The following is an 18,953-nucleotide window of genomic DNA, read 5'->3' as shown; positions in this document are numbered from 1 at the left end:
TCTGTCTCACTCCAAGGGTCTGTCTCACTCCCAGGGTCTGGCTCTCTCCCAGGGTCTGGCTCTCTCCCAGGGTCTGGCTCTCTCCCAGGGTCTGGCTCTCTCCAAGGGTCTGGCTCTCTCCCAGGGTCTGGCTCCCTTGCTGGGGTTGGCTCCTTCCCGGGTCCGACTCTCCCACAGGGGCTCTTTTATACTGACCAGACCAGGAGCCTGCTCCCTGATTGGCTGGGTAGTGAGCTGGTACAATACAGTAGGTGAGGCATTGTAGTTTAGAACTCAGGAGGAAGGCTTTAAAATGGCTGTTCATCCTTTTGATAATTTGCCATGTGCTAGGAGAGTTCTTTTTGTCATCAGCCATTTTCCCTCTCGTTGCGTTCTTTGCAGGTAAAATGGTAAAAGCCTGGGGACCCTTGAATTACTGGGCGTATTTCCCATTTCTTTGAGAATTTCTAATTGGTGTTCCAATATGGTTGCAAACATGGACATCATTAAGAGTTCCCTGGGGTAGCAACTGCTACCCCGGGGCATAGTCCTGGTATCCCTCACCTACTGGCTGCAACCCATAGCATGTCCCCCAATGAGGCCATGGAGTGGAGAGGCAAAGGGCATGCTTGGCAGGAAGACTAGAGGAGCCGCCTGCTGTCTGTCATGTGCAGGACATTGAAGACACCTACTTACACAATTCCACACTGCATTCATTTTCTTGTTTATTTCTCTTTATTGATTGAATTTGCATGAGTTCAGGCACCAGCTGCACTTCATCCTATGTACGCGTTGCACCATAGGTTCAGGGCCTTCGTGCCAAATGGCAATTATGTGCCCTGTAGCAAAGACCATACAGTGCCAGCAACCTCAGAGCAATTACCCTCGTGTGGCACCTGCAGCCTCTCCTTGGTTATGTGAATGGGCAGCAGGTGGGCATGGTCTCACTAGCCCAGCCTGGTGGATGGATCTGTTTTCAGGGCGAGAGGATTCAATCAATCAATCAATAAGATATTCATAGAACGCACTGTCCCCAAAGGCATCATGGCGCTGTTTAGATGCAACGGAAAGGTAACAGGTGGGTTTTTAAGCTGCGTTTAAAAAGCCTGAGGTCTTGGATACGACAGAGCACTAGAGGTAGAGCATTCCAGAGTTTCGGCCAGCAATGGAAAAAGCTCTACCTCTGACCCATTCAAGACGATAGCCTGGTACCTTCAGTAACACTGAATCTGCTGATCGAAGGGAATGCCCTTAACCAGGCAACCAGCTGTGTTCGGCAAAACCTGAAAACGATAGATTAAATAAGCTGGTTGGGAAAGAAAGGTGGTGTTGCACTAGTCAAGACTGCCATTGAGGCAGGCCGCTACCTCTTGAGCTTGAAGATCCTCCGGAATAAAAGGAAGAACCTTCCCAAGTTGCTTTAGTTTAAGAAAGCCCAAGCTACAAGTGGTGTTAATATGGGTTTCCATAGTCAATATGGATGACATTTTAATGCCCAGGTTCTTGACTATTTTTGCTGGAACAGGGAGAGGGCCCAGCGATCGTGTCAAAAAATCTGAGGTCCAGCTTTCCGAAGTGGCGGAGGACCAATGATCAGAACGTCTGTGTTCTTGGCGTTAAGTTTCAACCATTTGGACCCCATCCAGCCCCCTATTGCTTCAAGAGAGGATCTAAGTTGGGCAGCGGTTACTGCCTGGTCCAGATCCATCCTAATCAGGATTTGAGTATCATCTGCATAGGAAAAGAACTGGAACCCAAAGAAGTGAATTAGGGCAGCCGGGGTTGGATGTACATGTTGAAAACCGGGGGGAAACGGCCGAGCCCTTGGGGACCCCGCATGTAACCTCTAGAGGAGAAGATCTATAATAGGCGAGGGAGGCCATTTGCATGCAAGATTTCAAGAAGGTGTGAAACCATTATAGAACTGGCCCAGCCATGCCAGCACACTGTAATCTGGATAAAAGAAGTGTACAATCAATGGTATCAAAGGTGGCCGACAGGCCATATAGAATAAGACCTGCCGAGCCGCCCTGGTCCTTGACCATTGTAAGGTCATCAAGTACCGAAACTAAAATGGATTATGTCCCCCACCAGGAGTCGAAAGCCCATTTGACAGGGATCTAAAATACCATGCCCCTCCAGAAAGGATCTCATTTAGGGATTGACGACCGCCTCGATAACTTTCATCAGAAAGGGAGTAAGGAGAGGCCGGTAGTTTGAGAAAACCAACGCATCGAGGGAAGACTTTTTTAGTAGCAGAATCACTAGAGCCTTTTTTAAAAGAGCTGGGACCTGTCCAAGGGCAAGTGAGGAGTTAATAGTTTATGCTATTATATCCCTAATACTCGTGGGAGCAGACTTAAAAAGATGCAAAGGAATGTCATCAAGAGGCAACGCAGATTTCAGAAGCACTACAATCCGACTAATCTGTGAGCAATTAGTAGGCTCAAAGGAAGTAACTGACCCATGAGCAGTGTTATTCTGGGATGAATAATCAAAGGTGACAGAGTTTGTGGCCCCCCCAGGAAGGTTAGCAATGCTAGTCCTAATAGTCTCTATTTTGTTTATAAAAAATATGAGACGGATTGACACACAGAATCTGCTACCTTGGGCCTATAGAGACTGTCCGGGATTTGAGAGTTCCTTGACCGTTTGGAAGAGTTTCTTAGGTATATTCGCTGCCGACTGTGAAATTGGCAGGTTTGGCCGCTTTAAGAGCTTTGTGGTATAAAGAAAGCTGCTTCTTGAACTCTTCTTTTAGAAGTGAGTCATAGCAGGTCCTCCATTTGCATTCTGCTTGGCAGACTTCCAGGTGAAGTGAACGTACTTCAGTGGAGAACCACGGGGCAGAGGGGCGTACAGGCTTTTTGGTCCATTGAAAAGGTGTTAGGTGGTTGGCCCTCACAGAACATGCTGTCACAAGCTTAGAAATAGAGGATGGTTCTGGGAAAGGTCCATCTGCCAGTACCTGATAATTAGGAAGAATCTGGGTGGCCAAGTTGATTGGCTCAACTGACCTCCAGTTTCTCTGACACATTTTTGTCAGCAAGAATAAGATCCAAAGTATGTACTTTCACGTGGGTTTGACCTACCACCAATTGTTGCAACAACAGGCTATCCATGCCAGTTAAAAATGAAGTGACGGTAGAATTTGAGGCAACATCTGCCCAGAGGTTAAAATCTCCTAATACACATAGATTTGTGTAGCGTTAGACAAATTCTGAAATAACATTTAAGAAAGATTTTTCAAATGTAGGAAGACTAAAGGAAGAGGTGCGATAAACAATAAGAAAATGAAATACAGCTGATGCATTAATTATAATTCTTACCAACATAAACTCCATCTCAACATCCACTCCGAGAGGTAGGAGGAGACAAGTGTAACACGCTTTATGAATAAGAGCCACACTGAAAGGGGCCCCTAGGGGACCCTCGCATTATGGAAACAAGGCAAGTCACCACACACGATAGATACGCCAGACACAAGGTTGTATTCCCAAAGCTAGGGTATATTGCAAAGCAAATAGTCTCAGTTGGCCAACTCGGTCTCACGCCCCGCGACGTGTATCTCTAGACCTCGAGGGACGCAAGAGAGCAAATTACATACATCAGTTACATATATACAAAATGCATATCATACAATCAGCTGTGACATGTTTAACACCCCCCTTTATTGGGTTTCTTTGAACTCGGTTTGACGATGGACAATTTCGACGAATATGACACCTTCAAATATCTATTCTAGCAACAATATGCAACCTTGCAAGTGTAGAGACATCTTTTCTTTGTTGAACAGAACACAGTGCTTCTGTTCTTGTAAGCGAGCTACATACGGGGGAAGAGTCACATTCCAGACCTTGCTATCTATGAGGTGCTATTCGTGTCCTGGGAGCCGACACCCTCTACAGGGCTCGGAAAAGGGGGGCCGTAAGAAGAGCATAATTCAAGCCTTTAGCTGCTTTATTCTAACATTCTCTACCATATAACGAGACTGGCTGGCAGCTGTGAAATGATTAAATGCCCTTTGGCTCTCCTTCAAGGCTACATTCGGGAGGGAGCCGGGCATTCCTCTCCGGAGCTGCCTACGTTATGTTTCAACAAACTCTTATTAGCCTCGCGGCCTTGCGGCCTTGCGGCCTTGTCCTTTCACGCTCAGACAACAATGTTAACAGTTGAGCAGAGTAAGCAGAAATGTGCTGCGAAGCAGTTTGAACAGAAAGCAATGAGCAATCGTTAGAAAACAAAATGGCGATCCTTGTTACAACAAAATGGCCGCTCATTGGTCAAACTCGGAAACCTGTATTTCTATCCTTATGTACATAAGACGGTTGTTCTTCGGCCACCAAAATACGTTTGCCATCAATCGTGAGAGGTGTCCATTTTTCTAGACCGACAACACCTCCACCAAGGTGCGGCGAGTCTCTATATTTGTGGAGAATAACAAAGCCAAGAGGGAGAGCCTAGACTAAGTCGGGATCCGAGGATGCAGAGAGCCAGGTTTCTGTTACACAGATAAAGTCAGGATCATGACTTTCAATGAATGTACATATTTCGAATTTGTGAGTGACCAAGGAGCGGGCATTGATCAGACATGCTTGCTGCTGTAAGCCTGATGACGTGAGAGGGGGAGGGTTTTCAATATCTGCTCAGCCTGCCGGAAAGATAGTGGCTCTAGGTGCCAGGGATAGTAAAAATGACCATGAAAGACCATTACCCGCAGCAAGGCATGCCCAGAGCTCAGAATCTGCGCGGACGAGTGCAGACGGACCAGACTTTGGTCAAACTTCGATCTGCACTCGTTACCAGCTCTCTCGGCAGGAGTTTCCAAAGAAGCCACCCATGGTATTGCGGAGACCAATGCGCGTGGAAGATCAGAGTAGAGAGCGAGGAAATACTCCGCTCTAGAGGTTGCGTGCGTTTCAGAAAGAAAGGATAGCGTGGGAATATACTACGGTGCGAACTGCTGGTCTCCCCCTAGCCCAGGCCCACTTGGGACCGCAAGCGCGGTTAGAAGGAAAATAAATGAATTAAATTAAACAAAGGAAGAACAGGGAAATTAAATATCGTAAAAAATATGAAAAATATGCTTGGACATATAAATGATAAAACAGGATTGGGTGTGAGTCAGCCCACCAACAGCTGCTCTCAAGTTGGGCTAAGTCAGCGGGCACTGCAAATACGCTTGGGGCATACAGTTCCGGATGCCGGTTACGCAGGTGCTCTTAGGCCCGGGGTCGCCCTGGGAAAACCAATCTCTAACACGACTACCATTTCAATGTCACTGCCCTAAATTCTTGGCAGTGGCACTTGCCTGGGAAATTCATAAACTGCCCCCCCTGTACAACACTGCATGTAGGAATGCCTAGATAAGAGAATAACCAATCCCCTGCTCGAGAGGCGGAAACATTAGGGCGAAAGTGTCTCGTCATATCCTGTGCAGGTTGCAGGGCTCCAAACTTTGCCCTTTTAGGAACGAGTATTTTGTCTATTCCTGATTTTGCCATTTGAGTGTGGGACTTGTAGTCCTGAATGTATAATTCTAAATGGAACAAGCTGAACGCTCATGCCACCTAGGATTGGAAATAAGTGTGGCAAAACATGTTCACAATTGGCTTATACTGGGCGATTGCCAACAAATGTTTTAATTAATTTTGGGTCCCATCTCATTTGTTATGGAGGCTGGTCATGGATGGGCACATGTGAAAGCAAGGTGTCCAGAATATAACTCTGTGGTACATGTGAGGGTCAGTATCTTCCAACAGCATCAGTTCTCATTGCAGTGCTGTAATGCGAACCGCCACCGGCGGAAGATAATATGATGAATCTGCATGGCCACATAAGGACGATGCATGTAGATCGATACATGTAGTGGCAAGTCTATCGCATCAGGTTATCCTACAAAGACTTGAATTTCTTTGAAAAATGTACAAAGATCCGACATATAGATACAAAAAAGTCAAGTTGTCTTTTTATTGACCGTCAAATATATCAGAGCGTTCTACTCTGGGCACTGTGGTAAGTCAGACATAGGAGATGGACCAGAGACATGTTTCAAAACTGAGAGTTTTATTTAAATATAATATAATGTGTGAGAAACCTAAGTGTCTTCTCACTCCTAAGCCCCTTGGATCCTATACGCAGGTGACCAGGGAAAGGCCATCACTTTTGGACCACCTAACCCTCGGGGGCGGAGAAACAAGGGAGGATCACCTGGGTGGAGGGTCCTTGAGGAATGGGAGTGGGATAACTGCAGACGAGACATCGTATCAATCTCTTCGTAATGACGACCAGTCTAACCCTTGCCCGACCTTTCTGGGTTATTGCAGGTCAGTTCCCCTCACTTAGGCATATGGGACACTTGACAATACTGAGATGAGGAAGAGGTGACTGGGAGTAATGAACACCACACACTTTCACGACTTTGTTATTTGGACGAAGAAGATGCCTGCAAGGGGGTGTGAAGGTCGGCATGAACTCCTAATCATGATCAGGCAAGGCTGATTGAGAGAGAACACCTGCAACCTGTTAGAGGGTTGCAGGTTTATAAAAGGAGGATGAAAACGCAACATAGAGAGCAGCAGCCGGGAGGCCTGGGTGGGAGCATGAGCTCCGTGGAACGGACTGGCGTCAGATATGGGAGCCGGGTGGAAAGGCGGCCCTTTCCCTTTCAATTCAAGTGCTTGTTCCCCGTTGCCGAGAACCTGGCCCAGAGGTGTCTAAGGGGCAGAGGTTGGACCCCAAGTAGCAGAAACGGTAGATTGTGTCCTCCGTGCTGCGAGGACAGCTACTTAAGAGGCAGGTGAGTTTCTGTAAACTAAGAAACCCGGTGTACGTAGTGTGAGTGATTGAACATTTCCATTGTGCCGGAATACTTTGTAGCTAGTAGTGGAGTGGTCGCCTCCATTAGAAGAGCATGTTTTCGAATGTCTCCACTCCTAGGCTTTTTCCATTGTTGAACTTTAAAGAACCCAAAATACTTTCTATCCGAGTGGCCACGCCTCTTAAAACAGAGTGGTTTCGAAAGTCTGAGTATTGGGAAGTTCTATTTAAAGGGAAAGACACACATCCAGAGCAGGCTGATTAAAAACCAGATTGTAATTCTGCTTAATGCTCAAATAACAGCGAAAGGAATATGAACTTTATAATAAAACAGAAACCACTGCATGTTGAACTTTCAAGGTTAATTAAACCACTAAATGTTGGGAAGTTAACTTCTTTAATTATATGGAATCCTGAAAATATCTTTATTATATGAAGAAAGTAAGTGAACCTGCAGATGCCTAAAAGAGGATAAAGAAAACAGCCAAGGCACTTTTCTTTTATGTTCTGAAATTTGATGGAATCGGTCTTGGGGATGGTAACCCTGAGACTTCACTACCCTTTCTTTTGTGCTATGAAGTACGATGAAATACAAGTCCTGGAGAAGGGCCCCCTGAAACTTTGTGACTCTTTCTTTCTTTTGAACTGTGAGGTCTGGTTTTGGGGAAGGGAACCCTGAGAATTGTTTCAAACCTATATAATCTTGAACTTTGGAAAAGACAACTTTAAGACTTTTGCAGAACTGTTATATACTTGGGGAAAGGAGCTGAAAGAAAGATGCGAGCTTGAAGAAGCTCAGAACAATTGTTGAACATTGTTTCTGTTGACTTTTTGCATATCTACACATTAGTGTATTGTACTCCGAAACCTATTCTATCATATGCACTCTCTACCACTAATCTCCTAATTAACATAGTCTGCACTTGGCTTTTGCCGGTTGGTTTCTGATCCTCACCCACTTGTATCGTTGGCTCTCTCTTTTTCTCTCTTTTGCTCAGCCACCAGCCTGTTGATACAGTTCAGAGTTCTAAATATTCTTGTAGGCTCACAGAATTCTGCTCCTGTGAGGGATGGGTGGCTTCCCAACCTTGCTCCCTGCTTGGCAGCACCCTGATTCACAGTTGGTATTGTTTCCTGCGAATGTTCAGAAGCTTGCTTACTCATGCTGGGTCTATTAATCCTCTGGGCTTTTTTTAAGTCTCTCAGCCCTGTGTGGACAATTTGGCTCTTCAGGCCTTCTCATCATATGGCATTCAACTCCTTTTGAGGTGCTTTGTGGTTCAGCCCCTCGTGGGCTCTTCGTATCTCAAGCCATGTTCTCTGGGTCAGCTCCTCATGGGCTATTCGGGTTTCCCAGCCTTATGATTCTCTGGTTGTATTCACCCCACATGGGTTATTCTCTTGGTCAGCCTCATAGGAGCTATTCGGCCCTCCAGGCCTTTTGATTCTTGGGTTGTATTCAACACTTGTGTATAGGTGCGTTATAAATGCCATATCATATCATATCATAACCCCTCGTGGGCCATAATTGGGTCAGCCCTTCGTGGGCTGATCTGGCACCTCACTGCCCTCCTCCTGCTTCTCTTGCTTGTCCGCATACCCGTTCTCCTGTAGTGTGGTCCGTTGAGTGATGCAGCTTATTTGTTAATTGCGGAGCCGCAACTCTGACGTGTTCACGGTCGGGTCTTTCGTGTCTGTCCCTCCTGCCAGCAACCAGCAGGACTGCGGCGTCGGGACTGCTGGAAGCTGTTGTGAAACTGCAATGGTGATTTACTTCCCCCTCCATTCAGTGGCTCCACTTTTTTTGGGCTCTCCGCCTACCTGGGCTCAGCAGCGTTCTGCTGGCTCTGGAATTCCTCCGTCCACCACGTTCTCTGTGTGGTCCTGCCTCCAGGCTCTTCAGTGAAGGGAGGTGTCCCTGCCACTGTTCTATTGCACATTGTTTCTCTTGCTCACTTTCTGGTTGAGTTTATCTGCCCCTGAATTGGTGCTGGATGCTTTCTGTTCCTCCCTGGAACAAGAGAGAAGACACCAATGATTGCGCTCTTCAGGCATAGGAGCCAATAACACTGGGCCAGAAACCAAGGCACCCGTTTTTAAAGGGCCCAGCACAGTTTGCTCAACCCCCATTTATCCAACAACTACTTGAGTCTGAATTCAAGGAAATTGTGGAAAATCATTTACTTGGGGATTCCATATCCCCTAAGGGGGGGTCACCCCCAGTGAGATCCCACTTGTCCTGTTCCCTAGGTGGTGTTAAGCACAGCAGACTCACCTCCCTAGTACCAAAGGGGGTGCTTCTCCCTTGGGAAGAAGGGAAGAATTTCCTGGATTCATCAAAACCTTGCTTTCATGTGAACATATACCCCCACCCCCTACTGGAATTGGGCGTACATGATATGATATAATATGGTATGATATGGCATTTACAACGCTCCTATACACAAGTGTTTAGGCGTATCAACATCTTTTGTCAACATCTTTTGTTATCCTTTGTCGGGTTCAAGTATGTTATCCAGTAATTACAACTTTTTTGCATTCTAATCATTTTAGTTTTTCTGTGCTAAATGCTATCCAAATAAAGAAAACCAGACCCAGGGGGCTAACCACGGCTGACATGTAGATCATGAGATATAGAGTAGGAACAGAGCAATTTCTCCTTATTCAAACTACCAGAAAGCGGACACGTAGGGGCTCAGTCTTTTGAAAAAATTAAATGAATTGCCTACCTTTGCACTGTCATTCAGATCTGTCTCTTCTGGGCAATATTCAGCATTTGTGTTATGAAGAAATGTTAAAACAGTTTTCATAATAAAGAGAGGAGAATTGCCGCCTTCCACTGGAGCTAGATCTGAAGCTCGCCTACTAAAGAAGGCCATTGCTGAGGGCCGCATTCTAAAGGCTGTTACCACCGCAAGATCACACTCTTCCTCTCCCCCTTTCCACTCTCCCATTTCAGAGAGGTCCAATCCAGCATCCCTCATTCCTGCTGCAGAGGTCCCTCCCCATATTCCCCCGCTTTCCCACACTTACCTCCACGCCGACGCCTTTCCATATGCAGGTGCCTGTTAGTATGTAGGGAACCTTATTTGGGAAAACATAAATCTCCCCATTGAGTAAGCAATACATATTCAACACTTTGAACTTGATTTAACAGGGGCCTCTATAGAAGTCCTGAAGAAGCCCTTGGGAGGTGTGCTGAAACATATCAACAAGAAAGTGATGGATGTCAGGTGCTAATTGACGAGTCTGGGCTAATGTCACAAGGTTCGGCTATGTCCTCTTCTTCAAATGAAGTTTCTGTCTCAAAACCCTCCCCTTCCTCCTCACCTTTGTCTTTTCTCCTGGGTTTCCTTTCTTCTTTGTTTCCGGACCTCTCCTTTTTTTATGAAGGTAGGGACGGCCACGAAAGGACGCCACCGTGGCACCGTATATTTGAGGCGGTGGACGATCCCCCGTGACCGTCAGAAAAGGGAAAAGCCAAAGGCACAAAAAAAACCTATATGATGACTTCAGGCTGACACCGGGCAGTCCGGAATCCTTGAAACACAGGACGGAATAAGGTGTTCAATATGGAGATCCAGAGGTGAGCGAAGATATGGTAAGCAGAAGTGTAGCAGTTCGTGTGGCAGAGGCAGTCCAGTAAACAGTCCAGGTCCGGTACACAGGTATACGGGAAGGTAACAGAACGGGAGGCAGAGGCGGTCCGATGGGCAGGCTGGGTCGGTTGTCCAGATATCCAAATGGCAAAGGTAAGGAGAGGGGAGAAAACAGGGTAACAGAAGGGGATAGATACAAGATTAGAAGTAGAACAGATGAGGGGGAAAAAAGGAACGGAAAGAAGGAGGAAGGATAAAGAACCGAATGTGGTACTAGAGGAAGAAAAGAAGGGAAGAGGGTAAACGGAGACGAGTATGAACGGAAGGAAGCAGGGGAGGAAGCCAGGAAGGGGAGAACAAGAGGAGCTGAAGCGCTAGGAAGGCAAAACTCAGAGCGGCAACAAGGCGAAAAACCTAGAGAACGTTGTAACGCATACCCGACCCGGAAGTAGAGGCATAAAAGCTCCCGGTCGCGTATGCGAGTGAAGAAATCTAGACCTGCAAGTTACGTTCGGGAGAAAACGTGATGGCACAATCTATGGAGAACCGCGGCGATAGTGATTCCAGACTCGCCATTTTCCCCAGGATGTGACAGTATGCCCCCTCCGGAAACTCCCCCCCCCTCCCTGTTTGCCTGGATGAAAACGGTGAAATTTACGTAGTAAAAGAGGGGCATTAATATGAGATCTAGGCTCCCAGGAATTTTCAGACCAGGGATACCCTTTCCATTTCACCAAATACTCCAACCTTCCCCTGTGATACCTGGAGTCGCATATCTGAGCAACTTCAAATTCTTCTTGCGTAGAGTCTGTGGGTAAAGGACTGGGTTTGGTACTGCATGCCCATTTATCCTCTATGAAAGGTTTCAATTGGGATGTGTGGAACACGGGATTTATCCTTCGTAAACTGGCAGGGAGTTGAAGACGGAAGGCAACAGGATTTATTTTGTGTGAGATCTTGTATGGACCTATAAACCTGGGAGATAACTTAGAGGGATGTACCCATCGGGGTAAATATCTCGTGGACAGCATGACTCGGGATCCTACTTCCCACCCTGGGACCGGTCTACGATGTTTGTCTGCCTGGGTTTTATATCGGTCTTGTGCCTCCTGAAGGCTCATTTTTGCTTTTTCATGGACTTCTTTAATGTGTGAGAGGGAAGAATCAACCGAGGGCATGTGAGAGGAGGTTATCAAGAGAGGTTTAATGGAATGTGGATGATAACCGTAGGTACAGAAGAAGGGGCTGATACCTAGTGTAGAGTGAATGGAATTGTTATAGGAGAATTCGGCCAAGGGTAATAGGGGAACCCAATCATCCTGTTGTAGGTTAATGAAACATCTCAAGTATTGTTCGAGGGTACCATTAAGTCGCTCTGTCTGCCCATTAGTCTGAGGGTGGAAACCCGATGTTAAAGCCCTCTCAATGCCTAACCTCTCACAAAAAGCCTTCCAAAAGCGTGAGGTGTATTGGCTACCTCGATCAGAAATGATTTTAGTGGGTAACCCGTGTAGCCGAAAAACATCCTTTAAAAATACCTCAGCCATTTCGATAGCAGAGGGAATACCCGGTAGGGGGGAGAAATGGGCCAGTTTGGAAAAGTCTACCACCACCATGATACAAGTGCAACCCTGAGATAGGGGTAGATCGACGATGAAATCTGTCGAAATGGTATTCCAAGTACCGGCAGGGACAGCATCAGACTCCAACAATCCTATCGGTCTTTGGTGTGGCATCTTGTTACGGAGACAAACCAGACAGGACTGTACATACTCTTTGACGTCTTCCTTCATGTTAGGCCAATACAAATGTCTTTGGAGATAATCCTGGGTACCTTTGATGCCTCTGTGTCCTGCAATCTTGGAATCATGACACCATGACACCATGACAGCGCTGTTTTCCTCTGGTCAAACGTGGGTAGATACAGTCTATCCTTCACCAGATATAACCCATCCTGGATGTCATACGTGGTATCCTTGGGGTGGTGTTCTACCTCAAAATGACCTCCAGAAGAATACCTGACTTGTTTAAGTAACGTGGATAGTTCTCCAATGTGTTTGATCTTGGGAAACATCAATTCTCTGGTACCTTCCGTCTCGGCTAAGTGATCACTGCGACGAGAAAGAGCGTCTGCCACCAGGTTCTGTTCTCCTGGTATATATGTGATGTTGAAGTCAAATTGAGCAAAGAAATGCGCCCATCTAGCTTGACGCGTATTCTAACACTCGAACTGTCTTAACACTTGCAGGTTCTTGTGATCAGTTCTGATGGTAAAAGGAAATATGCCTCCTTGTAGTAGATATCGCCATTCTAAGCACGCCAGCTTCTTAGCAAGCAGTTCTCGTTCGATGACGGAGTAGTTTTTTTGACTGGCATTGAGTGTTTTTAGAAAAGTAAGAGACAGGATGTTCGATGTTTCTATGTGTTTGGAGCAAAACAGCTCCAACCGCCGCTGCTGACGCATGGTTTATAGTGATAATTTCGAAAACAAAAATGTCGAAAGTGATTATTTTGAAAAAAAATGTCAAAAAAAAAATGTCGAATTTTTTTTCAATACGTTTTTTTTTTAAATGGGGGGTTCCCCCCAACCCTCCTTTTTTAAATTTTATTTCTTTGGTTTTACCCCTTTTTTTTACTCCCGGACCCCAAAATAAATATATAATTTAAAAAACGTAATTCGACATTTTTTTCGACATTTTTTTTCGACATTTTTGTCAGTCGACATTTTTTTTCGACATTATGACCGACCACCCTGACGCATCCGTCTCCAAAATGAAGGAAAGCCTCTGATCCGGTTGTCGTAAGACTGGAACGGAGCAGAAGGCTTCTTTGAGAAGATGAAAACTATCCTCGGCGGCAGCCGACCAACTGAATGGCATAGAAGACTTCTTAAGCAGTGATGTAATGGGCAACACCTTTTGGGAGAAGTTCGGAATTAACTTCCGATAAAAGTTTGCAAGACCAAGAAGCTTCTGTACCTCTTTAACAGACTGAGGTGATGGCCAATTTAAAATTGAAGTGACTTTCCGGGGGTCCATCGAGATACCTTTGCTGGAAAGAATAAACCACAGATAGGAGATGGAAGGGGCCGAAAAAACACATTTGTTTAACTTGACAGAAAGATGGTTGTCCTTTAGTCTTCGGAAGACTTCCCTGACATGTTCTTTGTGTTCTCCTGGCGACTGAGAAAACACCAAAATATCATCCAGATAGACGATAGTCGTGTGGCACAGTGGATCCGAAAAGAGACGGTCCATAAAGCGTTGAAATATGGAAGGGGCGTTGACTAATCCAAAGGGCCTCACTTGATATTCATATAGCCCAAATGGAGTTCGAAAGGCTGTCTTCCACTCATCCCCGCTTGAACTCGAAGTAAGTGATAGGCATTCCTTAAGTCTAATTTGGTAAATATAGTAGATCCTTGAAAGGCTTGGATGATTTCCGTTATGAGTGGCATGGGGTATCGGTCTTTGATGGTCACCTTATTTAAACCCCGATAATCTATGCAGGGACGCAGTTCCTGTGACTCCTTCTTGGGGATGAAGAATAAAGAGGCCCCTGCCGGAGACTTCGAAGGTCTAATAAGCTCGTTGGCTAGATTCTTGGCCAAGTATTCTCTGATATAACGCTTTTCTTCCAGAGACAGGGGAAACATTCAACAAAAAGGGATTAGAGCACCTGGCGTAAGATCTATGCAACAATCTTCAGGATGGTGAGGGGGTAATTCTAGGGGTATCTTTTCCGTAACTACCTCGGTGTACTCTTGAAGATAAGTTGGTAGACAATGTACTGCTCTCGGCTCACAACTGCTTGCTGTCTTAACAATCTCGAATCTAGGTCCAGGCAGGCATTCAGCTTTACAGGTTGCAGAGTGGAAGCTAAGAAGATTTTTGGACCAGTCAATTTTAGGATTATGCTTCCTTAACTAGCCAATCCCAAGGATGATACGGAAGTGAGCAGCGCGAATGAGGTCAAAGATGATCTTTTCGGTATGTTGTTGGATAGATATAACGAGCTCTTCCATGGTGTGAGTTATTAAGCCGGAGCTTAAAGGCTCGCCGTCAACGCCTTCCACCTTCTGATCTTCCTTCTTGGCGACGCAAGTCACGCACTTCTGTGTGGCCCAATAGATCCAATAGGTATCCATAAAATTGCCGGCTGCACCACAATCCTACAGGGCTTGAGACTGGATCTCTGAATCGCCCAATGATAAAGTCACTGAGAGAATCATGAGGCGAGAATCTTCTGGTATTTCTGGAGAGGAAACCGAAAGAGTGACATAAGGATTTGTAGAAGCCCCTCGGAAGTGAGTCCTAACACTCACCGAGGGTGATCGTTTCCCGATCGTCTTGGAGGGACGTCTGGACAGTCCCTAAGTAGATGAGTAGAAGCTCCACAATACATGCACAGACTCCCATCTCTGCGCCTCTTTCGTTCCTCAGGTGTAAGTGGGGCTCGAGTGGTCCCTATTTGCATTGGTTCTTCTTGGTTAGATCTTGAGGAAGATGTAGAAATAGGAGGAAGGGGGTCCATGGGAGGAGACACATAGGGTTTGGACTTCCTCTTTTCTGCCCATCTTTCCGTCATACGGAAGTCGATGCGAAGGGTAGCCGTAACAAGATCATCAAAGGTAGGAGGACGGGCAATCCGGGCCAACTCGTCTTTGAGGTCTTCCCTTAAACCACTTCAAAAGATTGCATATTGCGCTTGCTCTTGCCACCCTGCTTCTGAAGCAACTTGTTTAAAGTTAGTTATGTAGGTAAGCAGGTCCGAGTTGCCCTGGCGAATATCCAGCAAATCTTCTGACACTAAGAAGGTACTCTCGGGAACGTAAAAAGGTCTGTTGTAATAAAGTCTTGAAGGCGTTATAGTCTTGTAGAACTGGGTCGGTCCGATTCACAAGAGGGGTGGCCCAGGCAAGGCATTGCCAGTCATATGAGTAATCATAAATCCAATTTTGGCGTGGTCTGAGGCAAAAGTCTGTGTACGAAAAAGAACAATGAAGATTACAAGCGTCCAGGAATTCTTTGACCCTTTTGGGAGCACCATCGAATTTGCCGGATACCAAAGGAAGAGGAGGTAGTTCTGTCGAAAGGCGCTCTCTCTCAGTCAGACGCTGTTGCAAAGCAGTGTTGGCACTCTTTAGGTTCTGAACCTCTAAGTTCAGGTTATGTACAGCGGCTACAAGTTCCTGAATCTGTTGAGGGGTCGCCATGTCGATGTTTTAGGTGTTGCAAACTGTCACAAGGGTCGGCTATGTCCTCTTCTTCAAATGAAGTTTCTGTCTCAAAACCCTGCCCTTCCTCCTCACCTTTGTCTTTTCTCCTGGGTTTCCTTTCTTCTTTGTTTCCGGGCCTCTCCTTTTTTTTTTGAAGGTAAGGACGGCCACGAAAGGATGCCACCGTGGCACCGTATAGGTGAGGCGGTGGACGATCCCCCGTGACCGTCAGAAAAGGTGAAAAAGCCAAACGCACAAAAAACCCCTATATGATGACATCAGGCTGACACCGGGCAGTCCGGAATCCTTGAAACACAGGACGGAATAAGGTGTTCAATATGGAGATCCAGAGGTGAGCGAAGATATGGTAAGCAGAAGTGTAGCAGTTCGTGTGGCAGAGGCAGTCCAGTAAACAGTCCAGGTCCGGTACACAGGTATACGGGAAAGTAACAGAACGGGAGGCAGAGCCGGTCCGATGGGCAGGCTGGGTCAGATGTCCAGGTATCCAAATGGCAAAGGTAAGGAGAGGGGAGAAAACAGGGTAACAGAAGGGGATAGATACAAGATTAGAAGTAGAACAGATGAGGGGGGAAAAAAGGAACGGAAAGAAGGAAAGGAAGGATAAAGAACCGAATGTGGTACTAGAGGAAGAAAAGAAGGGAAGAGGGTAAACGGAGATGAGTATGAACGGAAGGAAGCAGGGGAGGAAGCCAGGATGGGGAGAACAAGAGGAGCCGAAGTGCTAGGAAGGCAAAACTCAGAGCGGCAACAAGGCGAAAAACCTAGAGAACGTTGCAACGCATACGCGACCCGGAAGTAGAGGCATAAAAGCTCCCGGTCGCATATGCGAGTGAAGAAATCTAGATCTGCAAGTTACGTTCGGGAGAAAACGTGACGGCACAATCTATGGAGAACCGCGGCGATAGCGATTCCAGACTCGCCATTTTCCCCAGGATGTGACAGTTAAGCACCAATATAAACACAAATGTTGGGTCACCTTGGGTTGTAAAACTGCAGCATTGATTGTCATGAAATATTGAAGTGGATATGTGATGCTTGATTGTTTTAATCACTTTGATTTTTGCGGTGGTATACCATATTATTCCAGAGTGAAATGCATGTTTAAGTGTTCAGGAAAAGGTTTTGAAATACCACCAGAACTATTGTTTTGATTTGCACGCCCCTAGATTGAGACGAAATCGCCACTGTGAGGTGCACATTGTAGAGGGTAAATTTAAGGGGGTACCAGTAGCCCACTCTAAACGCTGAGGCTGATTTTACAGTGTCACAATAGAGATTGTTTTGCACACTGCTGTGTAATAATCAAGGTATTACCCTAGTTGACTGTAAATGATTTGAAGGCAGTCGATTTGACTGAATTTAGGGAGTTTTATTTGGGGTGGGGGTTCGGGTTGATAAATAATATAGGGGGATTGGGGGTTGGGTGGCCTTTGAGGGGGGTCTCCCCACCCATATATTTGGGGTCAAAACGACCACACTAAAAAATGTGGTCAAAGCCTCCATCCTCCTCAGCATTTTCTCTGTAGACATCGCACTCTTAAAGGAGTCTTTGCAAACAGTTCAGTTTGTTTTTACTTATTCTATTTTTCTCTTTTTCTCTGCAGTCTCAATTTTAGCCAACCCACAAGGTGAGAAATGTTCACATTTTGATATTTTTACATCATCTGCCATTTGAAGAACATTGCTGAGGGCACAACCTGGATTTTGTCCTGAAATATTTGTCACCCATAAGGACGGCACTAAACATTGCAAGAAAGAGTGATCAACTGAAGGTGTCCTAAGTCTCCCTGAATTTGAGGGAGTCTCCCCGATTTGTTAACTATCTCCCTGATGCAGACATGTTTATAAGTGTGCCAATTCATACTGAAGCATGTGTTACCCCAAATCTCCCTGCAAAAGTTAACTTCATCCCCCAGCACCCATAAATGGATACAAATATGAGTATTTTCTTTATGAAACACATAGCATATGGTAAGTGATTACCAGTTCGCTACATTTGTTTCCCTCAGATCAATTTTACAATTGAGGATTGTCAACATGTCATGAAAATTCCATGGGATCCAGGCATGTATTCAGTTTGTGTGTGACATCTCTGACGTGGTCATGTGCAGGAGGCTAGTGGATGAGGCAGTGCACCCTCCACATCCCGTGATGCAGGCCCTGGGGCAAGTGTAAGCGAGATCCTTCATGGCCCCCATCTCATCCGTAGCCTCTCATGTCCGGTACTACTACCATCCCAAGAACCCCACCATGGTCAGCAGGTAAACCATGTATCCAACCCGGAGACCTTTTCAAAGAAGTGTAACAAGGGTCCTGGAGAGGAGAGGCCTGAAGAGTATAGAATGCGCGACTTGTGGGCCAGCAAGAGCACGGCTCCTCAAGCCACATGGTGATGTTAGCAAGTCCCACCTGGCAGAGAAGGACAGGTTTGCGTGCGCCACTCGAGGGAGCAACTGCAAGCTCAACGCTCATTAGGCCATGGGCGACCGCATGGAATGTGGGAGAAACTAAGCTTCATACCTAGGAATTCGGCAGCAGACTCCAGTGGTGACATCATAGAATTAGAATGCCGGGAGAGACACGCCGCCTGATTCCATTATGGTGGATGGCCATTTTCTAACCTCTCTCGCCGAATTGTGACGGCACAAGTAACGTCACCTGGGGATATCAAGCCAGCCCGAACCTCCTCCAATCATGAAGCCTACTGCTGTCCTGCTCACAGCTGCTCACAGCTGGAAGGATTGGAGGAGGAAGAACGAAAAGATTGAGAGGAAGTAACAGAGAGGAGGAACGGGTCAAGAGCGAGAGAGGAAAGAGTGGTAGAGAAGAAGTGAAGAACATAAAGTGAGAGGGAGTAAGCGAGTTGAATATGGGACATCAGAAAAGAGAGAAAGTAGATGAGAAGGGAAAAAGCGACCAGAAAGAAGAAAATGAGAGCACAAGGAATGAGGGGGTGAGGGAGACACTGAGATGTGGAATATAAGAGGAATAAAAAGAAGAGGAGGTGAGAGAAAACCACCTGCTAGGAGGGGAGGCAAGCGAGGCGGGCCTTTGGATAGAACAGAGAAGGGAGTCCATCAGAGGAGAAGGAAGTCCATAGAATGAGTGGGGAAAAGGAGAGACAGACATGAAGAGGAGGACACACAATTAGAGGAGGGAAGAGGGGAACCCAAGTAGGGCAGAGAAGGAGTTGGCCTGCATAGGGCAGGAAAGGGTCTGAAGGCCATCACAAGCTAAGCAAGAAGAGTGTTCCTAAGCAACGGAAAGGGGGGACAACACAGGCCTAGGGGGTGTGCCCTCTAAGACAACCTACAATT

At 46.3% G+C, this 18,953-nt stretch overlaps 1 protein-coding gene across 2 annotated transcripts in view; it reads left to right on the top strand.

The window, feature by feature from the left end:
- The window catches only part of CD3E (CD3 epsilon subunit of T-cell receptor complex), a 128,121-nt gene that overhangs the window by 60,577 nt on the left and 48,591 nt on the right, over positions 1 to 18,953 (top strand). For both annotated transcript variants that reach the window (XM_069614447.1, XM_069614446.1), the window contains exon 3: positions 17,241 to 17,264. In XM_069614447.1, the coding sequence (XP_069470548.1) occupies positions 17,241 to 17,264 (24 nt within the window). The remainder of the gene's footprint in view (positions 1 to 17,240; positions 17,265 to 18,953) is intronic.

Source organism: Ambystoma mexicanum, chromosome 9, assembly GCF_040938575.1.
Source record: "Ambystoma mexicanum isolate Mex_15411 chromosome 9, UKY_AmexF1_1, whole genome shotgun sequence".
NCBI classification, from domain to species: Eukaryota; Metazoa; Chordata; class Amphibia; order Caudata; family Ambystomatidae; genus Ambystoma; species Ambystoma mexicanum.
This window is presented reverse-complemented; position numbering and strand designations above follow the sequence as displayed.